We start from the raw sequence: 21,966 nt of genomic DNA on the forward strand, positions 1-21,966 counted from the left end.
GCGAAAATAAAACTAAAATACCTACCACGACAACAGTCGTAGGTGATCACAGCTAAAATGTTTTTGCTCATTTACAGGAAGGTTTAAACTATGATATGTAAATTTTAGCCCACCGGAAGCCGCCGATAAAAATATATTCAACAATATTTTCATTATATTTTTTCGCAAAAAATGTTTTTATATTTCAGGCAGGTTTCAATTTTGTTGATTTTTAAAATTTTTAATTACGATGTAATATGCATCCTATAAGTTTGATAAACCAATCAGAAAGGACTTTCATTAAACTTTAGTTCTCCTTATTGAACGTATGAATTAAAACTGAAGTATAAGGGGCAGCTTCAAAAAAAGTAAAAACATAATTGTTCAACAATCTTGGCTTATTTTTGTAAAAACATTTTTTTTTCAAAAAACTCTTATGGAGTAAGTTACTACAACTAACGGGGTAAGTAATTATGACATGAACCATTTTCTATCTTGAAACTTAAAAATGGCTATTTTTTCCACCCTTGAACCACTGTGCGCCACTGCACAAAACGTTGGGGAAATGTTGACAAATGGTGGAGGCCCATGGTTGGTCAAGGTCCACTTAGTTTGGCAACTGTTCCCCAAGACGGTTGTAACATTTAAAGCTGTCTGGCAAAACGAACACACCTAGTATTTTCCAAAAAGCAAATCATTTACTACATTAGCTCTAAAAACCTAAAGTTTGTCAAATAAAACAAACACTTTTGTATTGTCCATAAAGGACGCAAGGGCGGATACAGAAATTTCTCAAGGAAGGGGCGATTGATTTTTATTACTTACTTTTTACCATGTATACTGATTAAAAATACTGATCACAGATTTTGGACCCAAAGGTTTGGAACTGTATCTTAATTTCGAAATAGTTCCGGGATATGGTCCCAAACCTAAATCTCTCTTCTCCTAACATCAATGAAACTCGTCTAAATGTGCATTTTTTGAACTTCATTTTCGAAAAATTATCGGTGGAGGACCCCTTCAAGGGAGGGGCGATCGCCCCCATCGCCCCTCCCTTGAATCCATCCCTGAAAGGACGTTATTTCTAACATTGGTTTGGTAGAAGTTTGCCTGGTAATTTTGTACTTTTCAAAAGGGATGCCATTTCCAACATTTAAAGTAATACCTAAAGCTTGGTTAAACAGAATATGTTTTCTTATTTGGGTCATTCCATGGAAAATGGTCATTTTGTCCCTCACATGACACTTCACATAAAAATAATTTAAAAGGGTAATGAACAAAATTTAGTAGTTTAACAAACTACAAACGTATGTGTGATTACTTAACCCCTTCAGTGGGAATTATGAAATATTTGACCAAAAATGTTGATATTGGGTACACAGTGTACTATGGTAAAGGGTATCTTATAGACAAAATTTTGAGTTTGTAGGAGAAAAATTAAAAGAGTTATGGCACGTCCAATATTCCGGACTTATATTTTTGAAATCAATATTTCATATACAAAAACGATAAAACAGGCCCGTGTTCAGGATTTCATAAAGGGAGGGGTTGAAACTTTTTACCTTTGTAACTTACGTTGTCAAAGGAAAACTAACTACGCGTGTTGAATTATAGCTCATTTTAGTTCGAAAACTAGGCTTTTTTTTTTTTTTTTTTTTTTTTAATACGTTTTGTGTTTTTTTTTTTTTTTTTAAATGAAATCTTATTTGTACAGTTGAACATTTTGTAACAGCACACATATTTCTTTTATGCCACCTAATGCTAGTTTCTTTCTTTCTTTTTTTTTCTTTTGTTTTTCCATCAAATAACATTGAACAGGAATTGAATGAAAATAAAAATTTTATTTAAAAGAAATTGCTGTTTCGCATAGAAACACTTTTTTAATGTGTGAAACGACTCATTCATCCAACACTAAAGGCATACCATAAAAAAACAGTAAGCAAAGTAACCATTTTCCCTGCCCCTAAGTTTTTTTTTTTTTTGGGGGGGGGGGGGGGGCTAAGTCACTGTCTAATATTCTTTTAAATAATTTTCCCCTGCATGCTTACAGCATTGGCGGACTCTTCAGCCATTCCTTCGTCGTTAATTTTTTCAAGTACTTAGAAGCGAAGGGGCTTGGGAATCCTACAATTGAGGAAAATGCTAATTATTAAACGTGGGGAAATATTAAAGAGGGTGAATACTGTATCAGAATTTAACTCTAAAATTAATCAAAACTTAAAATACATTTTGGAAATTCGTTTAATGATTCATTGATTTTTTCTTTCAATGGGAGGGGTTTAACCCCTAAAACCCTCCCCTTGGACACGGCTCTGCGATAAAATACCGAACAAACTTCGTTATGAAATGTTCTACAAACAATTATAAAACATGATATAAGCGTTTGAAACGATTAATGAAAGATTATATATTTTTTAAAAAATCAGGTAAAAAACCTCGCTTTCCAGATGAAAATCCATGGTTGGAAAAATGAGCCACTCTCTATCTCTCAATCCTCATATGTCAGTGTTGTCAATCCCAAAACGAAAAATTATTTCAGATTATAATAAGCAGAATGTAAAGAATCAACTACAAAAAAAAAAAAATCAACCAATTAAATCAATTATTAAATGACTAGCTGCGTTGCCCGGCTTTGCCCGGACTACCTTGAAAAAAACCACAGCGTCAAGTGAAGTATCTTCAATAACCAGGATTAAATGAAAGAAAAAAAACCATCATGCAAAATTTTCTCGCCAAACAATGACGACATATTCTAAAATACTTTAAAGGAATTAAAATAAAATGAGAAAGATGGATTTAAAAGGCCTAACCATGGAAACACAAAATAAAATAAGTTTAAGAATTGAAAATAAGATGAAAATAAACAATGGATTCAAAAAGCGTTACCGTGGAAACGCAAAATAAAATCGTGAAAAACTTGAATAGAGAACAGATTTTTGAAGTTCATTTAATTCGCTTGTAACTCTTTTTCTAATGGAGATAGAGGCTTAAACATTCGACCTTAGGTCGAGTTAGATCTGGAGTAAAAAAAACCGCTCTATTCAGTGGTGTCAAAAAGAAAACTGTGGGACAATTCCTTCACTTTTTATTAATAGATTTAATGAAGAAAGTAGTGCCTAAATTTCAGCTAAGCCTAAACAAATTCGAGCTAAAAAAGCAAATAACTCCCGCTGTAATGAGGTTAGAGTATTGAAATAAATTGCGTAGAACGCGAGAAATTCTACTCTTTTCAACAATATGTAATGTTAATATGTGCAAGTAATTTTTCACCCCCATATTCGGGAATTTATGTGAAAATTGGGTCCAAATTGGAATAAAAAAAGAACTATTCATCGAATTATTTTCGAACTGGTCTGCAAACCTTCTCAGGACTTAAAGGAACAAACTGTGAAAATTTCAGCAAAATCGGCCAGGTTGTTCTCGAGTTTTGCGAGTTCAAACACACAGACGCTTTTTGGGTACTTCATTTTATTTTATACTAGCAAACATACCCGGCGCTGCCTGGGTTAGCAATAATTATGAGAAACAATCGTTACTTGCATTTGTTTTCTGTTTTAAGTGAAAGAACTTAAAACACACCTTTTTGACGTGATTTAAAATCTAGCTTCTTCCTTACTCATAAAACTAAAGTAGCAGTAAGTAAAAAGAGCAAAATAGTATTCATTTAGAAACGAAAACACGAAATTTAAGCGTATACAAATGTGAAGAATTTCCGAAATATGAAATTAAATTAAACTTCACATGTTTAAAAAGATTTATCAGTTAATACTGTTTTTTTTTTTACATTGAGTCTTACCTTCTCTGCATGTCTATTGAAGAACGAACTGTTTAAAAAAATGTAGCCGCGCGCCCGTGATCCCCTTAAACGTGCTTTAGTTATTTTGGAAAATTTCAATTATTGTGGGCTTTTGGTGCGATTTAAAATATTACCGAATTTGCGTTTTGGGATACCTTGGATAATGCTCCCCCTCCTTACTTTGTAAAACGGTATGTTACTAATTTTTGTTAAAGAGATATCGTCGCCATATGCTAAAATACTTTTGGTCACCATAAAATGGCGCTAGACAATTTCATCCGTAATGTTTCCAAAATAAGTAGTAAAATTTGACGTTGGTTTGAATTTGTGCACAAAGTCACATTAATGGAAGTTTTTGTGCTGTTTATGGATTTGCCTAATTTAGTTGCTGGATTATTTTACAGTAAAAAAAGTTTTTAAAGATTCTTTGATTGGCGATATTTTGTTTACATTCTGAAAGCTGACAAACATTATTACATAGTCTTTGGCTTCAAAAACCGCGACAGTTGAAAAAAAAATGCCAAATGCATCCGCTACTGAAATCTTTCTACATAAATTTTGGCGAGGTTTCTGCTGTTAGATTGGATAATGATTAAGTGTCCAATCAGCACAAACAATAAAAAAACATTAATTACACAAAATTTCCGTTTAAATGGAAAATAATCAACCAAATCTAGTTATTATTAGCCAATCTTGGAGAAAAAACGTTACTTTAAGATTTGACTTGAGAAAAACCTCAAACAGTCAGACGAAGCACAAAAACATTCAACAATGCTAACTATGAACTATGAGTTGAGATGATACACTAAGTAATGAATTGGGTTGAGGAAAGCCTTCGAACATGGAACAAAAAAAGCTCATAACTCGTTTTTCATACAACTTAGAACTTTCTAACAGATGCCATCTTCAACAGAAAAATAAGTGCTTTCGATGGACACATAATTTTAATATGTGCACGTATTTTTTAACCGTCATATTGGGACATTTATGCGAAAATTTGGACAAATTAGAATAAAAAAGGAACTATCAATCGGATTTTTATCGAACTGGTCTACAAACCTCCCCAGTACCAAAAAGAACAAACGGTGAAAGTTTCAGCCAAATCTGCCGGGTAGTTTCTGATATCTTAGGGAGCAAATTTACCAAAGTCCATTTTTATATATATAGACTAGTGGTACCCGCACGGCTTCGCCCGTAATAGAAAAATTAAAGGTCTTTTGGTTCGCTTGTATATTTACAAATAATGTATGGTGAATTTTCTCGCCAATTGGCTTGTACCGACGTTACAGTTCCACGTTGTGATAATTTCGTATCTCGCCAACTGGCTTGTGCCCATGTTACGGTTCCACGTTATGATAATTTCGTAATTTATGATAGGTTTTTTTTCTTAAAATTGGAATAGAAAAAGAACCACATCGAATTTTCGAAAAATCGCTTCGAGGTGCACACCCCCATGCTACATACTAACTTTGTGCCAAATTTCATGAAAATCGGCCGAACGGTTTAGGCGCTATGCGCGTCACAGACATCCTACAGACATCCAGACATCCTCCGGACAGAGAGACTTTCTGCTTTATTATTAGTAACTAGTGGCACCCTCACGGCTTCGCCCGTAATAGAAAAATTAAAGGTCTTTTGGTTCGCCTGTATATTTACAAAATGGTGAATTTTCTCGCCAATTGGCTTGTACCGACGTTACAGTTCCACGTTATGATAATTTCGTATCTCGCCAATTGGCTTGTGCCCATGTTGCGTTTCCACGTTATGATAATTTCGTAATTTATGATAGTTTTTTTTTCTTAAAATTGGAATAAAAAGAGAACCACATCGAATTTTCGAAAAATCGCTTCGAGGTGCACACCCCCCATGCTACATACTAACTTTGTGCCAAATTTCATGAAAATCGGCCGAACGGTTTAGGCGCTATGCGCGTCACAGACATCCTACAGACATCCTCCGGACAGAGAGACTTTCTGCTTTATTATTAGTAAAGAAGACTATGTAGAGATTAGAAGCTGTTTAAAGTGGTTGTTTGGTATACCGGACACCAGGTCTGAAGGGGTTAAGCAAAAAATTTTGTTACTACCTTTTAAAATTATTACTTTTTAATGAAATATTTGAACTGTCACATGAAGAACAAAGTGGCTCTTTTTTCCTGGAATATCCCTAAACATTTTTTTTTTCAACAAGTGCGATGTGTTTCCTTTACAATGGAATCTTAGCTTTCAAAACCTACAACTGTTTTCCTCATTGCTATATTAATGGAGCAAAAATATTAACCAATTCATACAGCAAATTACAAGAGGTTGACTGTCAGGTCCCACACATCACGCATGCAAATAAAATAAATTTTATATAACAATATTATTTAACAAAATAAAGCAACTAAACCAAAACATTCCACAGTAAAATGAAATAAAGATTGATATTTATTTAAGTACAGAAAATATAAGAGCTATTCAGAATTTTCAATTCATTAGATGCAAATAAATAATATTTTTAAGATATATAATGGAATAACTTTAACACAAAATTCATTTGAGCATACTTTTTTTTTAAAAAAATAAAGAACGACTTGTGCATTTGTTTTCATAAAATACTGCAATAAATATTTTTAAAACACTGTATAAAATTCAGATAAGTACAACAAACAATGAAAACCATATTTAATTTAATATTTACAAAAATATCTAAATCCTATTTACAAATTTTAAAAAACTTGCATATAAAAATGCTTGTTCAAAAATATGTTCGAAGCTCATAAGTTACAATTAATAATCACTATTGATTTCAGTTTGCATATTACTAGGTCAAAAATTACACCAACCGCTAAGTTTAGTTGCCGTGTTTTTTTTTTTGGGGGGGGGAGATGAAAAAAGGTCAACTAAGTCAAAACTGACTGCAATAGAACATAAAACTTGGAAGTTTTTCCCTAAAAATATACAGTAAACTCCAGATTATCTAAGGAATAGAGTGGTACGGTAGCCGCAGATAATCCAAATAAGAGATAAAACCGATACTAGTGCATACACAATAGCTAAAAAATATGAATAACACTCACACATATAATAATTATAGCTAAAAGCAATAATCCTGAATGTAAAAAATGTATGTAAGAGCTAAAAACAAACAATAACAGTTTACATACAAAGGCGAGCAATTCAGGCTAACAGTTTTAACTAACACTGTTTAAGACCTCTATTTCAGAAGAAAATTGGAAGCACTGTACTTCAGATTGACGCTACGACTTCTACTTCAAATCTAGTCTGTTGATGCTTGGAAATTTTGCAAACGGAGATAAGAGATTTGTTATGACGTGAATCCGAAGCAAAATTCTACCGATCGTTTTGCTGGAATACAAGGACGGATCTAGAAAATATTTAAGGAGTGGGCAATTGATTTCAGATGCTTACCCTTTTACAAATTTCAAAACCTCCGTCACCCTAACATCATGAAAAATCATCTCAAATTAAGGGGTTTTTTTTTTTAGTTCGGAATTTTCATTTACATACCTGCCAACCTCCGAGAAAAAAAATCCGGAAGATTTTTTATTTTTATCCACAAGATTTTAACGCAAAATAAAATCAAACAGGACCCCTACTTTCTTTACATTTAACAATATATTAGTTATGAATTTCATATCAATTGAAATTACTTTCGTTTAGTAAATATTACTTTTATTGCTTTCTTTAAAAGTTTGGAAATAACATTTGTTACTCATCTTAAAAAAAGAACGAAGTAAAAACAGCTCGAATTGAGAGAATGAGAAGATAAAATTGGCGCCGAAATTGTGCCCCTAGTTGCCCGCCGCGACGCTTGCTTTGATTGGATCCCGATGAAGTCATGCGCTGTATCACTCAGTGACGTCATAATCTTGCCTCGCTTCTTCTCGTGCCATTCTCTTACAGCAACCTTTCCTTGGCTACTTGGCCTAAAACGCGGTGCCGCGTTCCACAAAAGTATCGTTAGCGCCAAAATTGGCGAGATAATTATTTTTCCTACAAAACGTAAAAAATCCGGAAGATTTTGCTCATAACCGGAAAAACGGAAAAGGACATAAAAATCCGTAAAACTTCCAGGAAATCCGGAAGGGTTGGCAGGTATGCATTTATCAAGAAAGTCATCAAAGGTGTCCTATAATTGCTCTTTTCTGACTTCAATTTAAAAAAAACTTTCTAGGGGACAGCCTCTGAAACCCATCGTATGTCATCTAACATAGTCAAAAATGGAGTTTTTGGAACTTCAAAAACTTCCTGTGCAAAGTTCCGATCCCTGACACTAAAACGTTAAAAGATGTTCCACAATTGCGTTTTCAAGGCTACAATTCTGAAAAGATTCGGAGGGAGGGCCTTTTTATCGTTACATTATTGAAGATTGTGTCTAAAATTACGTTTTTCGAACTTTATAGGCCAAAAGAGAGTTTCAGCATCTCGGCTCAAGGAGGGGGCAATCCCCATTCCTTTTGTATCCCTCCATGCTGGAATAGGAATAATACGGCTCAATGATATGGCTGGAATAATATGGCTTAGTTTCCTGGAAAAAAGTTAGATTGGGCCAAAAATCGTGAAGGGGAGAGAAAGGGATTTTTATTGAACAACTAGCTGTACCCGACGCGCGTTGCTACGCCAACAAAAAAATACATCATTATACTGATTTTCATGACAATCGGTTGAACGGGGCAGAAGTTGCTACTCTGCAGTGCCACCTGGTGGCGAGTGGCTTCAATGAGCATATTATGCACCTTCTCCGTGGAAAAATACATATGTATAGCAATTTTCATAATAATCGGTCCAGGTATCAAGTGAAGCCGTGACTATACTCAAATTTTGTGCTCACGCAGTTTGCAAGATCAATCCATCGCTAAAAATATCAAATAGAAAAAGTTTTAAATCCCCCCGTTGCATGAAAACAATAAAGAAAGAATTTATTTGTTCAAACTCAAGAAAAATGGCAACTTCTTATCAATGAGATCTTTCGCGCGAATTAATTTCTGCAGCCGATCATTTTATTCGTATTTATCCAATGGATTGTGACTTAAATTGGAATAAAAAAGGAACTATCAATCGGATTTTTTTCGAACTGGTCTATAAACATTCCCAGTACCAAAAATAACAAACGGTGAAAGTTTCAGCCAAATCTGCCGGGTAGGTTTTGAATTCATGGATGACATACAGACAAACATTCATTTTTATATATATAGATTGGTCAAATCTGCTTAAGGCCTGCAGGTGTACAAATCCGGTTTCCAACTAGTCTGGTTTTGTTGACTTTGGAGTTCTGATATCGTGGGAAGGAAGGAGAAGAAAGAAAGAAGAATGTTTAAAAGTAGATTTCGCACTCGCAAAGTTAAAATAGGAGCACTTTCTACATTCAGTAAACCATCATCGTCAAAGAAAACAAATTGGGAAAATACCCGCGGCTAAGCTCACCACTGACAATCAGGAGTTAACTGCACTTGTAGCTGTTTATAGTATATGTGACACACAGTTATCTTAAACTTCACCTCTCATATATTTCATTTCTACAACATACTGGTGCATTTTACTACTGGAAACAAAATTGATTTCTCATATTGATAAAAAATTTGTTAAAGATTTGCAAAGATGGATTTCAATCGATTCTTTATCGGGTAAAATTTTAAAGCAAGCATATTATTAATTATTTTTTTAAACATAAGCAAAATTAATTTTTCACACTGATAAAAAAAGTTTGTTAAAGATGGATATCAATCGATTTCTTACAGAGTAAACTTTTAAATCAAGCATATGATTAATTTCTTTTTAAACCGAAGCAAAACTAATTTCTCATACTGACAAAAAAAATTTGTTAAAGATTTGCAAAGATGGATTTCAATCGATTCTTTATCGGGTAAAATTTTAAAGCAAGCATATTATTAATTATTTTTTTAAACATAAGCAAAATTAATTTTTCACACTGATAAAAAAAAGTTTGTTAAAGATGGATATCAATCGATTTCTTACACAGTAAAATTTTAAAGTAAGCATATGATTTTTTTTTTAAACCTAAGCAAAACTAATTTCTCATACTGACAAAAAAAAGTTTGTTAAAGATTTGCGAAGTTGGATTTCAATCGATTCTTCATAGAGTAAAATTTTAACTACACATGACTTTTTTTAAAACAGTTTTCAGGTACTGTTGATCTGCCGTTTTTAGCGATTTTTTTCATTTTGCATTGATTGCTTTTTTTCTTTTAATTTGGGCTTCATTTTTTCTTAGAAGTCATAGTACTAATTCCATTTTATTACTCTACTTCTGTTAGATTAATCATTTTATGTATTTTGCTTAATTAACATAGATTTATTATTATTTTTATATTACATTTTACAGTTGGAAAGTGTGATTGGTCATACAAGTACAATTGGCAAAAATGGCTGTTTTTCAGCTATTTAAAGTTGACGAAAGAAATTTATTTGCAAATGAGTATTATTTATGTAGTCAAAAGGGTAAGAAAATACTGATTGATGCTACATAAGTATTTTTGCTGTCAGAAAAGGAATAAAAGATCATGAAGCTTAAGGGGCATTCCAAGGAAGGTATTTTTAAAATTATGTAGAGTCCGTAACGTGACCTTTTTTTGCCATAACTTTTTAATTTACCGTTTGATTTGCAAATTATTTTAATTTGAGCTGGTGTGTTGGTAGGAAAAGATCAAAATAAAATAATATGCTAATTAAACAGTAAACTAAAAAGTTATGGCAAAAAAGGTCACGTTACGGACTCTACATAAATGTCAAAAATACCTTGGAATGCCCCTTAAATGAAAGATATCGCGGTACAATTTTCAAATCACATTAAGTAAAAAATCATAAATATGAGAAAATTTGATCATACAAATCTAGGCATAAAAATTCAGTAAAATAATACATTAGTTATAAAACAATTATCCGCCCTTTTTTTTCTCTAACCAGTAAAATTCATTGCAAACACGACAAATTCAACAGTTAAATTATTAACAAAAGTTCATCACTACATAAGTAATTGTTTCAGGCTTAAATTCATTATTATAAATTTTGTAGAACTAAACATAATATTAATGTAACTACCACTTAATTGAGCTACTTTTACATTGCATTAAGCCTATGTTCAATAGCCAGTCTTTAACCAGCTAACCGACAGCACTTTTTTCAGATTTATTTAAGATCACAAAAGATTTTTGGTTATAAAAGTTTGGTCACAAGTAAAGTGCTCCAAGACAGCAATTTGGATCGCTTAGAAGTTTTAATTTTCCTTAGTTATGCTCCTCATTTTTATCACAGTAATTGATTTGAAATCAATTGTCAATATTCTGGCCGATCAACTGAACCCCTTCACCAGAGCCGCATCCAAGGGGAGGGTTTTAGGGGTTAAACCCCTCCCATTAGAAAAAAAAAAAATATATAAAATGAAGAAAATTATTGACTTAAATTAACTTTAATGTTAAAGTTTGCCTGCGTCCCCCCCCCCCCTTTCTCTTTGAAATTTTTCTGTAATTTAACTCATTAATTCTGTAACTTTTTTCTGTAATTCAGCTCGGTTGGACTTAAACGCTTGCATTTCTTTCTTCTTTTTTAACTTAAAAAGTTTTACATAACATTCAAATATTATGTAATTTACAATTGTTAAAGCTTCACGGACTGAAGTAAAAACTGGTTTGGAAAAAAGTTTGGAAAAACTGGTGGTAGAATTGGGATATGTTGCAGCTATGAAGAAGTATTTAGTGATTGTGTTTAGTAATGTAATTTGCATCTACAATAAGCTCGTTCTTGTTTAGTTTATGAGTAATTACGAATTAAGCATTATTTCAGAACATAAAATCTGATATGCATTCTATTACATAAAAAGAAATTGTGGAGAGTTTTTAATACTTGTTGCAATAAACTGCATAGTAAACAGATTTAAATAAAAAGAAACAAACAAGGTTCGATTAAAGATAACCTGTAAAATGAAGGAATACTTTGATCACTTGTGCAGCCAGAATTATCTTTCTAGAGGAAGAGGGGGGGGGGGGTACAGCTGTACTTACAGGTGCATAAACGCCATATTGGAATCGACAATTTGTCGAAAAACTAAAGGTTGTGAGGGATTGAATCCCCCCCCCCCCCCAGGTAAGATTAAAACCCCTCCCTTGATGAAAATCTGGACACTGGCCTGCCCTTAAAATCAATCCCATGATATTGCCGTGCTGGGGTGTGCAGTATTAATGCGATGAAACTTGCGATGACGATATTTAGCACAATCTATGGACACGACATCATCATCAGTGATAAATTTCATAAACATTTTTAAAGATGAAAAAAAATGTCCGACAAAGGAGAAATGCGAGCTATTCTGATTTTTAACAATTAGAATGCTCGACATTTTGACATAAAAAATACAATAAAAGATTCAAATGAGACAATTTAAGAATTACAAAAGCTTTTCTCCTTTTTCCACAATGTTAAATTTAGAGTGAAAGCAGTTATGCGTGAAGGAAAATGTACTCGACTAATTTTTGAGGCATACTTCAGATTTTCATGCATAAAATATGCTTGTACAAAAATGAAAAATATCTCCATCTATGCCCATCAATAAAATCCAAATATAGGCACACATTAATAATGAATACTGACAATATAAAATTACTAAGAGTGGTAAAATGCTAATTAGTGATACATAATGAGTGTAGTCAGTGGTTTTTCAGGCCAAAAAAAAAAAAAAAAATGGGGGATAGAAATAGCAAATCCTTGCTACTGCTCAGATCCATTTATGGAGTTGTAAAGCTTGTAAGGCGACCAGAAAAGGGTTTGCAAGTTTGGACTCCCTACCCCCTCGAAGTTATACTACAAATTACTTCAGTTCAAATTGGTTACTAGCAAAATGAATAAAATCTCTCCTTTAAAGACATTTTTTTCCCCAATTAACAAGTCATTATTTATTATCATTTTAAAAATACATGCATTTTTTTGCATACTTGTAATGATATATAAAGTAATTTGGAGCCCCTTAGGAAGATGGGTGCCCAGGCCTAGTCGGCCTGAGTGGTTCAGTCAAGTAACTGATTAACTGAGTGGTAATCAGGTCCTGCGTCCAATATTTACTTTCCAATACTACCCCTGCCCACCTCCAAAAAAAAAAAAAAATCAAAATATTTTTCAGGGCACGGTCATTAGAATTTTGGTAACCATTAATTAATGCGTGCTGCAAAAGAAAGATTGAAAATAGTTGCAGTAGATCCTGGGGTAACTATCACCAGAGGTGATTGTGAGTTCATCAAAAAATACCTGAAAGTATCAAAGCGAGAACGGGGGGGGGGGTGGTATCTTTGGCCCCTATTACTTAAGTGCACCTATGCCATAGTATTAAATAGTTCAATAGTCAGAGCCAAAATAGTGTGTGTACATTTGATTAAAATTTTAATGGGTTACAAAGTTAATTTTGAGCTGGTGTTATACAAATTATCTTGACATTTGACCATCTTAAGGGATAGTTGTCCATCTTAAGGCTCTTGCAGGTATATTTGATGAGTATTATATAATTTTTAAAAAATTGCGGAGGTAGGTGAGATAAAAGCATAACGAAAAAAACACATAATTCCGGTATTTTCGGACATAAAAATACCGGAAATACGTCCGAAAATACCGGAAATTCGGTAAAATACCGGAACACAATCACCCCTGTATCACACCAAGAGCAATGGTATACCTCCTCCCAAATACCAAAGACCCTCCCAAGAATGAGAGCTCCCTAAAAAAAAATAAAAAAAAAAAAAAATGAGGCAGTGAGAAGCAAAGGGATGCAAGAAGACTACTTTTAGTTTTGAGTGAAACACGTTTAAAGATCAGATCCTAGGTACGATTGCATTGAAATTTTTTTCTAAGTCATGCTGTACAGCAGCACCTACCAGGGCTACTAGTACCATCTCTTGCCCCAAGACAGAGGAGAGGTTCACCTACCATGTGTACTGGTTATCTCCAAATTTTTAATTTTGCCAATTGCATCCCTTTGCTTCCCCCTGCCTCTAATGTCCCTGAAAAAATCAGCCCCTAAAAATCCCAAAGCCAGTCTAAGCCATACCCTGGTAGATACCCCAACAAACAAGGTAGGTATACAGGTGGATAGAACAAACATGAATCAATTAAGTGGCAGTTATTCCAAATGTAAAACATACACTCAAACCTCTTTTTGTGTTCTTTTTTTAATTGGGGGGAGAAGGAGGTTTGTGTGGTAAATGAAAATTTCAAACAAACTGGGACTCAATTAACTCACTTATCTTTAAAACGAGTGCTCAATAGGGTTATTTCGAGCGATTTTTTTTAATGGGGTCCCTATTAGAGATGAGACAGGCTCTAGATAGGTTCTAGAGGGTTCTTTTGTTCTAGAGCCCGGGCCCGAAGAGGGCTCGGGCTCTAGAACCGAAGATTGGTTATAGGCTCAGACTCAAGCAAAGATATTCAATCGTCCAGACAAAATTAAAAGCAAAAAAACATTATCATGCTGTGAGAAAAAGAAACGAACATTTAAATCAATTCTATCAATGCAAAAATTTAACCGAAAAAAAAAATAAATAAAATAAAAAATTGATGCTTATTTATTTATTTATTTATTTTTGCGATTACTATTGCAATATGTCACACAGTAATGCATTTGAAGTGGAGCATTTTGAGAAGATTTAGAAACTTCTGTTAATGATGAACATTCAACTTAACATTTTTCATTAACAGAGATATCAAAAAGAAAAAAAAAGAACCAATCGCAGTTGCAATACAAGTACCCATATTTAGTTGTAAGACTACTGAGACTAACATTTCATTAAATCATGTCAGACTGTAGAAGGTTTTTGATACAAGAAAGTTTCCTTCGGGCTCAGATTTTGGTTCTAGACAATATCACCCGGGCTTGGCCAGGCTCGAACCAGAAAACTTGTTCAGGCCCGCCCGAAAAGATGAGTTCGGGCTCATTTTCGAGAGCCCAAACTCATCTCTAGTCCCTATCTTCCACACAAAAACAGGTTTGAGTGTAACTAAAATGGAAAATACAATAATATCGAGTTTTCAATATTTCAGTCCGAGCAACATACAGGCACTAAGTTCATGCTTGGAATGTAAGGTATGAAATGAAACATTTCTGCAATGCAAAAAAAAAAAAAAAAACATGACAAAATAATCAAAAAAGCGTCATGCGGCTGCACCCAAGTCCATGCAATTCAAGCGCACCAGCAAAGAAGCTAGCAATCACAGTCAAATGTTTGCGTCTGCAAAAGACCATGCAGATATAATCGGGCAATGCACATCACTGGACATCGGCACGACGGTAAGAGAGGGAAGATAAATCGGAATTCTCCGTGGATTTATACATTTCGGTCCTGGATTCCGAAGAGGGCACTTGTAAGTCGTAGGGTTCGACGAGATATCGTCCAATATACTGGAAAGAGAAATAAAGAATGGAAAATTAGTATTTCTTTGAATGGAAGTATTACATGAATCTATATCAATAAAACAAAGAATATATATGTGTGTGTACAGATATGTGTATATATATATATATATGCGTATGTTCCTTATGCAAATCCACAGTTTACGTTGGATCTCAACCAAATCTGGCAGGGAGGTACTTGGGCACCCAAGAAGGAACTTTGGGGGATTTTTGAACACCAAACAAAAACCAAATCATTTAAATTTTAATTTTAGGGCCCTGAAAACTCCCCTGAAATTGTAATAATTCCTTCGAATTTCAAAAAAAAAAAAAAATCTGTAAAATCACCGGAGAAAAATTTAAAAGCATTTTTAAGCCTAATGGAACTCTATTTTCATACTGAAAAACTATCGCTTGCGCTATCACATTTTAAATTAGCATTCAGAAGGTTGCCACTTTTTTTTTTTCCGGGCTGTGACTAAATAAAATTTTGTTTTTGTTTTGAGGCAAAAATTTCCCCTTTTGATTATTATATGCTGATTTATCTTCTTCCTTTTTTTTAGGATTTAAGTTGTATTTATGGAGGGTTGCGTTTAATTTACTGGGGAATTTTTGATTTGTCATTTTCTTTCTTTAAGAATGATTATTTTGACAGAAAATTTTACAGTATTTTTTTTTCCCCTAATTGAAGCCAGATTGTTAAACATGCGTCACTTGACAAAACTTTTATTTACGAGGTAGACTGTGCAAAGCCGGGTAATTCAGCTAGTTGTTTTATGAAATAACAAATAGTTTTAAATAAAATCTAAATTTTAAGCATCAAACTTATGTTACACCGGGAAAAACAACAACGGCAAATAAATAGTAAAAGGAAATGCAGTAGAGGACTGTTATAATGCACACCTCGCGACCAGAGGTTTTGTGTAATCGAGAATTTTGGATTTCAGAATAATATGTTAATACATTTGCCCAAAAGAATAAGTTTCAAATTAAGTAAGTGTTACAATGTTTTTGTATAAAAACTGCATTTCCAAGAACAAGCTGTTTTTTTTTTCTGTGGTACTACTGAAAGCTTTAAATTAAGATAGAAGCTGAAAAAACGTTTCAAAATTTAGTCTGGCATTGAACTTTTACGTTTGACAGGCAGAATAGAAGTTTTTTTTTTTTTTTAAACAGCAAAACTTATTGTTTACTTCTGAAAAGTTGTGCAGTTCACAGAGAATTATACATTTAACAGATCAGCGTTATAAAGATATTCTACTGTATAACAATTCAAAATGGCACAGATTTGCAGAGAACTGCAGACACATTGCAGAAAAGTGAGCTTTCGGATGAAGTCATTCAATAAAATTTTACTGGCATGTTCCTCCTGACAATGTACGGATAGAAGGGAGATTTCATGGGGGTCATGACTCCCCCTTAAGCCTCCAAATTTAGCCAAAAGCTGCATTATGCCGAGTTATATTTCAAAACAATTGTCCCAGATCCCTATTTTACCTAAATATTGCACTTATGATCTTCCCACCTTTCCGAAAATGAAATCCTCTAAAATCAGGAGCTGGGTCTGCACTTGCTCCTGCCCCCCCCCCTAACTGCACGTAACTGCCAACTTAGAAATCTAGTCTATATTGAAGTTTTTTCGCCTGTTCTTGTTAAAAGTCCCAGCATACTATACTCAGGGTTCATACTCTATTTGGATGAAAAAATTCCATGACTTTTCCAAGACTTTTTCATGACTTCAATGAAAATTTTAATGACCTCGTTACACGAAGAGAATAGAGAAATTTTTCTGTATTCTATCGCTTGACTTAAGATCGTTATTTTCTAAAATATTCAACAAATTAAAATAAACTCTGATAAATTTAATAATAAAGTTCTTACAAGTGATGGAATCGAACTCGCATGCAATTGAATTGCTTTTTTATTATTTTTTTTGAGTGGTCGTGGCAAAACTAAGAACGTGAAATTTTGCTACTACAGAATATGAAACATAAGAAGTGTTGAAAATAACAGAAAATTCAAAATAAGTGATGTCCAGGCAGTAAAATCACATCGCAAAAAATGGCAAGCGGTTGCGACAGAAGTGGATGCAATGAGATTTCAAAATTAAGATTTGATTTTTGGATTGTTCAATTTTCCACTTTTAATAGCTTTTATGTGCTATATTGTTAAATCACTCAAGATTTCTAAAGCTCATTTAGATACTGTTCCTTTCTCTTTATCCAGGACATTTTTCCATGACTTGATATAAATTTCCATGACTTTCAATAAAAATTTCAATTTTCCATGACTTTTCCAGGTCTGAAATTCTGTTATTTTTTTTCCCATGACTTTCCAGGATTTCCATGACCCGTACGAACCCTGTATACTGTAGGGTAGACCGAGGCACGTTTACGCGGATTTTTTTCAATGAATTTCCTAATTTTTATGTGTTTACTTAAGAAAAATTTTGGATATTGCAGTGCTATAAAGCAGTTATTGGAGTCGAAACTGGTATATTCAGTTTTTGCTCAAGTTTGTGTTTTAAACAGTAAAAAAAAATATCTTTGAGTCCAAGTCGGTTGCGTAAACTTGCCCCAGACACGGGACACGTTTACGCATATTTATTTTGACACCTAACATGGTTCTGTTAGTGTTTTGAACATAATGTCTTACCATCGCTAAAATAAAGCAAATTTATTACAGACTGAATAGTGCATAAAGTAAAAGCTGAACGAGCATGAAGGCAGCACTATATGATTGTAAGCTTTAAGATACAAATTTGTAACTGAATTGAAAATTAAATGGTGAAATTCAAAACTAAATAGCCTGAAAATACTAAAACGTTCCGAGACAGTTTGAAGTGAAAAAAGCGTCAGGGCACGTTTAGAAGTAAGACACGATAAGAACGTGCGTAAAGGTTCTTAGACGTCAACGCTTAAACTTGCCCCGCCACCAAATTTTGATTTGTTTTTAACATGCAAAAAAATTTAACAACATTACAGTTCATACAAATAATACAATTCTCAAAAAAGGATAAAATTCTGCTAATTTTCATATATTTCTTCTTTCTTAACTAAGTATTATTTATTCACAGTAAGCTTTAAAACATTCAACTCAAAATTTACTCTACTTGGTAGAAAACATATTATTCTTTCTGCATGATAGACCGAAGCTCGACTGATGCACAAAAACTTGTGAGGATATTTGCTATTGAGCAGCATCAATCTGTTATGACTGTTGGCTCTCCAGTTATAATTCATTTTGAAAAAAGGGCACTGTGTAAACGTGCCCCAGTCTGCCCTATAGCACTGAAAAAAGAATAAACTTGATGATATACTTACAGGAATGTGAGCAACTCTTCTACCACCCAAGACATAAATCAAACAAAGTGCCTGCAATTAAAAAAAGAAGGATTGTATACAGATTCCTTTTTAACGATGGGTGAAAATACCAGCTAAAGATATTTAATTTGTAAGAATAAAGTCAAGCAGGAGCAATTTTGTAAAAGAAAATTAGAAACTTTTATATGAATAATAACTAAAGTAACTAAAAGAGGTACTCATAAATTTTTAATTGTTTAAGTTTTTGCTTCTACAGGGTTCGTACTAAATTTCAGAAATAAAATGAAGGAGTTTTGAAGGAGTAAAATGAGATTTTGAAGGAGTACTAATGGGCTGTCCTTAAATGATGTTGCACTTTTTTTTTCAGCATGTTTGACTTCGACCCCCTTCCGCCTTCTGCACAAAGTGCCACACTTCATCTTTCTCTTGTCACATGTAATATTTTTTACTAGTGGCACCCGCACGGCTTCGCCCGTAATAGAAAAATTAAAAGGTCTTTTGGTTTGCCTGTATATTTACAAATAATGTATGGTGAATTTTCTTGCCAGTTGGCTTGTACCCATGTTACGGTTCCACGTTATGATAATTTCGTATCTCGCCAATTGGCTTGTGCCCATGTTACGGTTCCACGTTATGATAATTTCGTAATTTATTCGTCCATCTTATGATATTTTTTTCTTAAAATTGGAATAAAAAAAGAACAAAATCGAATTTTCGAAAAATTGCTTCGAGGTGCACACCCCCATGCTACATACTAACTTTGTGCCAAATTTCATGAAAATCGGCCGAACGGTTTAAGCGCTATGCGCGTCACAGACATCCTACGGACATCCTACAGACATCCTACAGACATCCTACAGACATCCTCCGGACAGAGAGACTTACTGCTTTATTATTAGTAAAGATAAACATTTTGTTATAGTAAAGTAACTGTCTGATGTCACTTTTTGTCACCCACTCTCTCTTCGCCTAGTCACAATTTCGTGAACCCTTCTCCCCCTCAAGGCATGACATTACTTGTAGACGACCCATTTTACAATATCATAACTGAGATTTGCTAAACAATTGTTTTTTTTAATAGAATCATTTAATATAGTACATCTGTTTATGTATTTTTTAATATTTAAATAATAATTAGACAAACTGACTTTTGTTACTGAGAGTGTGGTGAAGAGAAAAGCAATAATCAGAAAACATGAAAAAAATAACCAAGCACCACTTAAGCATGTTTTACTTCACTTAGGAAATGACTTAGCCATTTAATAATATTCTCATCTTCAACTTTTAGGACTTCTATGACCAATTTGTTAATCACATCTTGATGAAAAAAAAAAAGAAATGTAAGAAATTACTACATTAAATTCGCTCTTATACCTTCGCCTTTGTGACGAAGTTAAGTTGTCGATCGAAGTATTTTAAGTTACTGTTATAGAGGAAGATTATGTAGTGTTGAACAAAAAAAGAAGGAGTTAAAAGCAAAATGAAGGAGTTTGAAGGGCCCTTCAAAAAAATTTCCTAAATGAAGGAATATTGGAGGAGTTTTGAAGGAGCGTACGAACCCTGTTCTATACTGCTCAAAAAAATTAGGGGAGCATAAGCCCCAGTATTCTCCATCTTATGCCCATGGCTATTGGACAATGGTTTCTACATTTTTATGCTGGTTCCCCAAATTTTTTCGAGCAGTATCAGTGTAGGGATAAGCGGTATTGCATTGCAGTTTGCAATTCAAAATGTATGAAACACGATATAATACCATGAATTGCATTGAAAGTTTTTGTGATGAAAAAAATAAATTTTATTTTTGAAAAAATACTTTTTTTTTTAAATTATAGTTTTATTAATAAACAAGGTGCAAATGGTTGAAATTGTTTTTAAGGTATAATTTTTAATTTTTTGAAATTTTCAAACCCTAAATATTATTGTATTTGTACTAGTTCCTACTTACACCAGTTCTTCTATTTTGTAAAAGATAAGTGATTTGTAATTGAAGTCATTGTTCAAAACTTTTTTAATGCACACATTAGATTTCACATTTCTTAAAAATATATTTGTTTTCTTCTTGGAAATGAAATTTGGCAAATGTCATAAAATTGTACCTCAACTTTACAGAACTGCTCCTCAATATCAGTATTTAAGGAGCAGTAATGCTCCTAAAAATGAAAAACTTATTTCCCACGCTGAGCAGTATAGTTTTCTCTTATTTATTTATTTTTTTTTCTGAGAAAGGAACAAGTTCCATGTTCACCATTCAATGGATTGTTTACCAACCATGCAATTTACAAATTAATGATTCATTTAATTTTTAACTATAAAATCATACAATGTAACAGCATCCTAGAAACACAGAATTCTTATCAATTTCAACAACAGCCCAAAGGAATTAATGACGTTATTTAAAAAATAATCTTCAGTAAGAAAACTAGATGAAATATTTTTTTCAATACCAAAAGCATCAGAATTTAAATTTTAGTGCACTAACCAAAGGCAGACTAATTTATACAAGAATATGTTTCATTTAAAAATCTATATTTCTTTTAATTTACTTATTTATTGTTTTACTTTCTTAGTTTTTACTAACACTTCTCAGCTTTTACTTCAACAAAGGTTACTAAAAATGCAATCCATTAAAATTATCTTAAAGGAAAAACAGACATAAATTGAGACATGATCAGTTTTTCAAATCTAATTTAACACTAGAATTACGGAAAAGGTCATTTTGACCTCAAGCAAACTTTTTTTGCTAACTACTCCTCCTTATTTTCATAAAAAGCTTAGTCATTGATTGATTTATCCTAAATCACTCTGTGTAATAACATAAGGATTTCAATAAAATATTTTTTTTAAAACATAAACTAAAGAAGTTACAAGTTAACAACCTACATAATGTTACAAATCCTGTAAATAGTTTCTTGTAATGAATATACCCCCCCCCCCATACATTCGGCTGAAGAATACGGCCCCCTCATTTCTGAATGGAAAAAAATAAGATAACGGTCTACGCTACGATTTTCGAGAAGCATTTCGAATATCGTGGAAACTTTTCGATGTTAATAAATAGCCGCCGCATGATAAAAAGTCAGTCTCGTCTGAACCGTTGGGCTGAGAGCATTTATTTTGCTCTGTGTATTAGCTCTGTTTATTGCGAGGCATTTCGCTGTCTTGTTTTGCGTATTTGAATGTAAATACGTGTGTAACCGTTGAGTTTACGGTGTTGAGTGATATTTGCTTAATTGCTGATGATTAATTTAGCAGTTGTTAACGATCTTTCCTGTACATAGTGTAAATAAATTTCCTGTGTTTTTCTCAAGAACTGTGTCGTCCTTTCAAAGAAAGTTGGAAGTCGCACCGGATCCGTTACAATAATGTTTACTTGTAAACTAAAAGGTCATACTTAAGTGTCAGCAGGTGTCATATTGACCCATCTGAGAAAAAAAAGAAACAAATACATTTCCTGATGCTGAAAGAGAGCAGAAACTC

The 21,966-nt window shown here is 33.2% G+C and overlaps 1 protein-coding gene across 1 annotated transcript in view; it reads right to left on the minus strand.

Moving 5' to 3' along the window:
- The window catches only part of LOC129232672 (natural resistance-associated macrophage protein 2-like), a 65,012-nt gene that overhangs the window by 4,929 nt on the left and 38,117 nt on the right, over window positions 1-21,966 (minus strand). Inside the window, exons 10-11 of the mRNA XM_054866805.1 lie at window positions 18,490-18,540; window positions 15,108-15,175 (exon numbers count right to left, since the gene is read on the minus strand). Coding sequence (XP_054722780.1) covers window positions 15,108-15,175; window positions 18,490-18,540 — 119 coding nt within the window. The remainder of the gene's footprint in view (window positions 1-15,107; window positions 15,176-18,489; window positions 18,541-21,966) is intronic.

The sequence above is a fragment of the Uloborus diversus genome, unplaced genomic scaffold, assembly GCF_026930045.1.
Source record: "Uloborus diversus isolate 005 unplaced genomic scaffold, Udiv.v.3.1 scaffold_13, whole genome shotgun sequence".
In the NCBI taxonomy this organism is placed as follows: Eukaryota; Metazoa; Arthropoda; class Arachnida; order Araneae; family Uloboridae; genus Uloborus; species Uloborus diversus.